The sequence below is a fragment of the Argentina silus genome (genome assembly GCF_951799395.1).
Source record: "Argentina silus genome assembly, chromosome: 5".
In the NCBI taxonomy this organism is placed as follows: domain Eukaryota; kingdom Metazoa; phylum Chordata; class Actinopteri; order Argentiniformes; family Argentinidae; genus Argentina; species Argentina silus.
Window position 1 is genome coordinate 9,977,021 of NC_139659.1, and position 7,500 is coordinate 9,984,520.

A 7,500-nucleotide genomic window follows, 5' to 3' on the forward strand; every position below is an offset into this window, starting at 1 on the left:
TCACAGTAGAGTAGAGAGGAAGAGCAGCTCAGTCTTGTTAAGGTTGAGCTTGAGGTGGTGCAGAAATGTCTGCAAGACACAATGTTGCCACCTGTGAGTCAGAGGGGGGGGGGAGAGAGAAAGAGTTGAGTCTGTTGAGAGCCTGTCCTCTCTATCCAGGGGTTGAGGTTGGCAATGGGTGAGTGATGTGGGCGTGTGGAGCTTATATACAACAAGCCACTCAAAGAGGAAGACGTGCATCGATCTGGGGGGGCTTATAGGGGGCTTAACAGAGATATTGACGAGAGGGGGATCTTTTGATAACAAAGAGGCTTTTCTCATGGCAGCACCCCAACATCACCAGGGAACCCAACTCTCCTAAACAACGATGATGATGATGATGATGATGATAATGAGGATACATTTACATGACTGAAAAACATATATTCCGAATGTTTGTTTTGTATAAATGCAGTGCAGTGCAGCTTCTACTTACGACAGCTGTCTAGCTGTAACAACTTGCTAGTGACTACTCTTGCCAGTACACATGAAAAGGAAAGCAAGAGGAAAACCTTGTAGGAGTTGCCACAGAGGACATTAAACAACGGATCAACGAGTCACCTCGACAACATAGCAACAGTGTAGCTTCTCAACTAGACTACTTTCCTGCACCAGTTGGCGATTTCAAAAGACAGGGCTTTTAACACTGTAATTGGGCTAGGCCTATTAACACAAAAAAACTTCACAAAAAGAATACATGTGCAAAAGCTTCTCAGAAGTGGGGAGTGTGTGTGTGTGTGTGTGTGTGTGTGTGTGTGTGTGTGTGTGTGTGTGTGTGTGTGTGTGTGTGTGTGTGTGTGTGTGTGTGTACTGTATGTATTGGAGATGTGAATAGCCCTTTCTGTAGTGAGTACCATGATGTGTCATGCTGTGATGGTTATGATGACATGGTGAAATATTGTATTGTGTGTGTGTGTGTGTGTGTGTGTGTGTGTGTGTGTGTGTGTGTGTGTGTGTGTGTGTGTGTGTGTGTGTGTGTGTTTCTGTTTGACGTCTGTAGACTACGGACTACACCCCAGGAACCTGGAGAAGAACCGATGTCCATCTGGAGAACCCAGAGTACCACACCAGATGGTTCTTCAAATACTTCCTGGGAAAAGGTCCTTTCTGCTCCTCTCTTTTCAGCCAAAGCACACACACACGTGCATGTATGCCCATGCACACACACACACACACACACACACACACACACACACACACACACACACACACACACACACACACACACACACACAGTCAAACAATCTGTTAGGCATTGATGAAATAAAAATTCCTTGCCTCACTCATTCTCTTCAACCATGTAGCAGGTGAAGGAATCTGAATGACAGGAATTGGTCCTGTGAGTGGATGTCTGTCTTGACCCCCTTATTGAACATCCAGTCATACTATTTCTTAAACTTTGTTATGACCAATTTGTATGTAACAGATGGTTTACATGTATATCACAGTTATGTCTCTGAAAAAGTTGATTCCTGCACGGGTGGAGGGAGACGTTGTTTAAGCCCGTTCATACTCTGTTTAGGGCCAAGCTACTCTGTAAGGGGTGATGCTAGGCTATATGCCGTATGCAAGCTTCTACCATGCTACTATGCTATCACTAGTTAGCATCCTCTGATGTCTCTCCTGGCCGAGCCACAGTGGAGCCAATGCTATGCTAGCAGACACACAGACACAGGGCAGACTCACGGAGGCAGACACTGAACAGAGGCTCACCTCACAGAGATAACACAATTAACATCTGACTGGCTCCTCTTATAATAACCCTGTCAACATGAGCGTACTGCTGCCACTGGGGAGACCAGCCATGCCGGTCGTTAAAAATGCATTACCCCCCGCTGCCCCCTCTCCCCTGTGTCCCCTGCTTCCCTCAGCTGGGGGGGGGGGCTCCTGGAGGGGGGAGGGGAGGGGCTCCTCAAGCACAGGAAGCCGAGGCTCAAGTCAAGTTAACTGATTCAAATCAGGATGAATACTTTTGATTGGGAGAGAGGGACAGAGGGGGGGGGGGAGAGACGAGGGAGAGAGAGAGAGAGAAAGAGAAAGAGAGGGACAGAGAGAGATGAGGGAGAGAGAGAGAGAGCAGATAGAGAGAAGAAAGAGAGAGAGAGAAAGAGAGAGAGAGTGATGAGGGAGAGAGAGAGAGAGAGACCAGAGTTCCTGTTTTTAATTGGGTTTGGAGATGCTCAGTATTACGTTGCCCTGTCAACCAGGCAGGGAGGGAGCTGAATGTGGTGCAGTGTTGTCTTGTCCAGGGGTCTTTTGTACACGTCATCACAGACAGAGAGAGAATGCTCTGTACCTAAACATTCCTCACAAGGAAACATTTCCTCGCCGTGGCAACACACACATGCTCTCAGAAATGAACAGTATAACAATGGGTCAAACGAACAAACAAACATCAGCAGAGCGGTCAACAATTCTAAATCAATATCATGAACACAGAGTTCTTTTATCAGTGCAAGCCTAATTAACACTGACACTGTACCAAGGATTCATACAGTAGTGTACAGGCTTGATTGAGAGACCAACACAGTGTGTGTGTGTGTGTGTGTGTGTGTGTGTGTGTGTGTGTGTGTGTGTGTGTGTGCATGTGTGTGTGTGCGTGTGTGCGTGTGTGCGTGCGTATGCGTGTGCATGTGTGTGTGCGTGCGTGCGTGTGTGTGTGTGTGTGTTTCTCTCTCTGCAGTCCATCAGAACTATGTGGGCACAGACGCGGAGAAGAACCCCTTCTACCTGTCGGTGGTTCTGTCGGACCAGAACAACCAGAGGGTCCCTCAGTACCGGGCCATCCTGTGGAGGAAGTCTGTGAGTCGCCCTAGTGGTCTAGGATCAGATTAAACCTTACCAAACCCGAACCCAAACACTGTGACACACATAAGGAAAAGACCTGAGACCAGTGTCTCTGGGCAGCTACTGCATGAGACACACCCTCTGTGAGGGGTTGATCGGTGTAGGGGCGGTGAGGGTGGGGTGAGGATTGGGAGGGTGGGGGGGGCGGGGGTGACTCATCTAAAAGCGCTACCTACCTCACTCACTCCCTCAGGTCTTATTTTAGACTCAAGCACCACGTGAAACCTGATTAGGATGCACCTCAGCTTTCCATTCAGATTGACAATCTGATTTTAATCGTGACTAATTTCTCCACAGAGCCACATCTGCCTTGAAAAAGCACTGAGGGTTTTTTGTTTGTTTGCTTGTTTGTGTGTTTGTTTGTCATTTCCTATGAGGCGGAGTCATTATTTGAGTGGTGTGACGTCCTTGCTCTCTTCTCTCTCTCTCTCTCTCTCTCTCTCTCTCTCTCTCTCTCTCTCCCTCAGGGGACTCTGAAGATCAGCCTCCCTTACAGCCCCACCAAAACACTATCAGTCAAGTCCATCTTAAGGTGAGCACTATTCTCTCTGACATTGCCAAGACTCTAGACTTAGTTCATTTGTTTCATAGCTATCTATTGACATATGCGCCAGTGTGGATTCATGGACTGTACAGTACCAGAGCGTGGTCAGGTCCTGCTCCCAGCCCATACTGAAGGGCATGAGCAATCTCCTGCTGGAGACCGCCTTTCTGACTGATTGTCCCTCTATCTATCCCCCACATCTAATTCAGGTCTCTCTGAAAAAAGACCAAAAATATAGAAAGTGAGTGGAAGTCCACTGTACTTGAAAAAATAAAGAAAAATGAAATCAGTGTGGACTCAACCCTTTGTAAATTGACAGACTGGATGTATTCCATCAGTGGAGGCTGGTGAAGATAGAAATCGGTGGACAGGCTTATTGTAATGCATGGAACGGGATGAGGAATGGTATCCTGAGTCCTCAGATTTCTACCTCCACCAGCCCCCCCTGTATTCCATACTCTGTATTCCATACTCTGTATTCCATACCACTGGAAAGGTACATGACGACATCTATATCATACAGCATGTAAAGCAGTGCAGCTTTGAGTCCATGTCTAGATGAACATCCTGTCCCACCTGTCCCTACCTCTCTGTCTCACCCCTCCTCTCCCTCCTCTCCCCCTGCACCTTGCAGTGCTATGAACCTGGACAGGTTTGAGAAAGGCCCAAGGGAGATCCTAAACCCGGAGATCCAGAAGGTAAGAACATTGAAAACAGTGTGTGTGTGTGTGTGTGTGTGTGTGTGTGTGTGTGTGTGTGTGTGTGTGTGTGTGTGTGTGTGTGTGTGTGTGCATGCATGTTTGTTGTGAAAGTGTGTACCTGACAACTGTGATATTTTTTCTCCACAGGACCTACTGGTGTTGGAGGAGCAAGAGGTACTGTATTCCAATATTTATCTGCCCTAGAATGCCCCAACGGGACACTGCAGGGAGATTTGATTGATTTAAAGGAATGTACATTGTAGGTACTGTAGATTGATTGAAAAAGGGGATATTGATCACTGTCAGACAGGAGATTACATTTTCTTTTCAACCCACGACCGCTTTTGTAGTTTTCTCAGATGATGAAAATGTGTTACTTACAGTAAAAAGGGATGGAAATGTATTTGCCTTGTACTGCAAAATCAATCTTTTCTACATATCTGATCCTTCTGTGAATTTGCAGGGTTCTGTCAATTTTAAATTTGGTGTCCTGTATGCTAAAGATGGACAACTCACAGATGACGAGATGTTTAGTAACGGTAAGTCAGGAACAATATACCTGGCCTTCACTTCAGGGGAGGCTGGTGGAGGTAGAAATCGGAGGTGGGTGTTTGATACCATTCCTCATTCCGTTCCGTGCATTTTACAATGAGCCCGTTCTCCCATTTCTACCTCCTCCACCCTCCACTGCTTCACTTATTGATTACCTCAGATTTCTAATACAAACGCATCAATGTCTTTGAAACTGTGAATGCATCCGACCAACCGTTGTGTTCTGTGTGTTGTGTTCTGTGTGTTGTGTTCTGTGTGTTGTGTTGTGTTGTGTTCTGTGTGTTGTGTGTGTCAGAGACGGGGAGCGAGAGCTTTGATAAGTTCCTCAACCTGCTGGGGGACACCGTCTCTCTGCAAGGCTGGGCAGGCTACCGCGGAGGGCTGGACACCAAGAGTAAGAGACCCCCATCCACGCTCCATACTCTCTTCCCACTCTGAGGCCTTTGCTATGGAATATTTATTATTTTCATACACTTAGCTATAGAATACGTATTGTTTTCATCCATACATGTAGAACTGTAGAAATAGACCATGGAGATGCATTCATTCATGTTTTAGCACTCACATCCTCCATCTCTCTCTCTCTCTCTCTCTCTCTCTCTCTCTCTCTCTCTCTCTCTCTCTCTCTCTCTCTGCAGATGACACTACAGGAATGAATTCCATCTACACAGTGTACCAGGGCCATGAGCTGATGTTCCATGTGTCCACCATGTTACCTTACTCGAAGGAGAACAAGCAGCAGGTATGTGTGTGTGTGTGTGTGTGTGTGTGTGTGTGTCCACCATGTTACCTTACGCGAAGGAGAACAGCAGCAGGTATGTGTGTGTGTGTGTGTGTGTGTGTGTGTGTGTGTGTGTGTATATGCCTGATTTAATATCCTCATTACATCAGAAATGAGGCTACAGCTCGAACATGACTACCACAGCTGGTATGACATTTCTGTTATTAGACATAAAGCCACCAAGTCCTGCCTGGCTGCTTCTGAATGTCTGTGTGTGTTTCAAAGACATAAAGAGAGAGAAAGCGGGGGGAAAAGAGCTGTGTTGTGTTGAAAGGACGCCCGTCTATCTCCACATGGGGTCAGACCACCAGGCTATATATAACAAACCACAGCTCCTTCTGATCAGTTGTGCAGTCTTTTCATCTTCTCTCTCTTTTCTATCCCCCTCTGCCCCCTCATGTCTGTCTCCCCCATCTCCCCCCCCCCACCCCTCTGTCTTTCTGACACCTCTCTCTCTATCAGCTCCCCATCAGATAGCTTTCCTCTGGGTACACTGACTTTCTTTGACCACACTGAAGGCTTTATATATCAGAGACATGGCAGGTTTATTCAGACTGTTTTTATCTGCCTAAGGTCAGAGTTGTTGAGTTGTGGAAAAGTCCTTAGTCTCCATTTCCTTTCATTTACTCAATAGAGAATAAGACACACACACACACACACACACACATACACACATACACACACACACACTACTACATGCCACAATAGAAAGACCTGCGGAATGTCACACAATGCCAACAGTTAGTTGAGAATTGAGGAACAAAGACTGTTTCACTTTATAGTAGAAATCCGCTCAGAATGTGTAATATCTATGAGTGTGATTTGAAAGGCTTGCTGGGTGGGGGGGTTAGACTCATAATTGGATTCCTTCTGCTCTTAATGAATATAAACGCATTCCACTCACATGCCTGCCAAGGCGCGTGTGTGTCTGTGTGTGTGTGTATGTGTGTGTGTGTGAGTGAGTGCACCCGTATGTCTTAATGGGAAAATATCCATTAATGTCATTAAGAATTCAGTATAATTGGATAGTGTTTAACATTTGGGCATAGTCCCTTTCTGCACCATGGGGCAAGGTTCTGCTAAACTGGCATGGGGGAATAGGGAGGGGGGTGGGGGTGGGGGTGGGGGTGGGGGGGTGCTGTCGTGTGTCTCAGCCTCTGAAGTTCTTGAGAGATGAAAGTGCTCTAATTGCTATCGCCTCTTAATGAGCTTATAGGGTCAAAGGTCGAACAAAGAGCAATGAAAAGAGGATAATGTCCACTATTTGCCTTTGAGAATGACTCAATGAATGCTGCTGCAGTTTGCACACACACCAAGACACGCTCTCTCTCTCTCTGTCTCTCTCTCTCTCTCTCTCTCCCTCCCTCTCACACACAAATGCATTTGCTTTGGCAACTGTGCTTTTCATGTGTTTGGCCATAACATCGTCACATATAGTAGCATGTGAGTGACTGAGTGTTTGTTGTTTAGCTCTGATGTGTCTCCTGGTCTCCTCTCTGTTGTCCTACAGGTGGAGAGGAAGAGACACATTGGGAATGATATCGTCACCATAGTGTTCCAGGAAGGAGACGATGCCTCTCCGTCGTTTAAACCCTCCATGATCCGATCCCATTTCACTCGTATCCTAATGGGGAAGGAAACAGTCATTGTTTCTGACTTTATTTTTTTTATTTTTTTGGACATTATGACAGTATGTCCAGGGGGGGCCTTTTGACAATAGACAACAGAAAAACAATATCAGTATCAATCAATATCAAACAGTATCAATCAATCCATTTTTGTATTTTTATAGAACATTTCATACATAAATGCAATACAATGCACTTCACAGGAAGATTAAAATAAAAAACAGAGGGAGAAAAAAACAACAACATAAAAACAAATAATAAAAGTATGTTCAAATGTTATCAAACTGTTATGCCATTTTCTTAACATCACCATCAGATATTTTTGCATTAGTTCGATATAACAGTCAGAATGACAGTTACAGGTGAGGTGGTTTTATTTCAGGCATATTATTTGTGTACAGAATATCT

General features: G+C 45.7%; 1 protein-coding gene across 1 annotated transcript in view; it reads left to right on the top strand.

Moving 5' to 3' along the window:
- garnl3 (GTPase activating Rap/RanGAP domain like 3) overlaps positions 1 to 7,500 on the top strand; it is a 51,250-nt gene that overhangs the window by 29,468 nt on the left and 14,282 nt on the right. The window contains exons 4-13 of the mRNA XM_083670358.1: positions 1,040 to 1,139; positions 2,723 to 2,841; positions 3,354 to 3,418; positions 4,065 to 4,128; positions 4,279 to 4,305; positions 4,595 to 4,670; positions 4,979 to 5,077; positions 5,322 to 5,425; positions 6,975 to 7,083; positions 7,409 to 7,454. Coding sequence (XP_083526484.1) covers positions 1,040 to 1,139; positions 2,723 to 2,841; positions 3,354 to 3,418; positions 4,065 to 4,128; positions 4,279 to 4,305; positions 4,595 to 4,670; positions 4,979 to 5,077; positions 5,322 to 5,425; positions 6,975 to 7,083; positions 7,409 to 7,454 — 809 coding nt within the window. The remainder of the gene's footprint in view (positions 1 to 1,039; positions 1,140 to 2,722; positions 2,842 to 3,353; positions 3,419 to 4,064; positions 4,129 to 4,278; positions 4,306 to 4,594; positions 4,671 to 4,978; positions 5,078 to 5,321; positions 5,426 to 6,974; positions 7,084 to 7,408; positions 7,455 to 7,500) is intronic.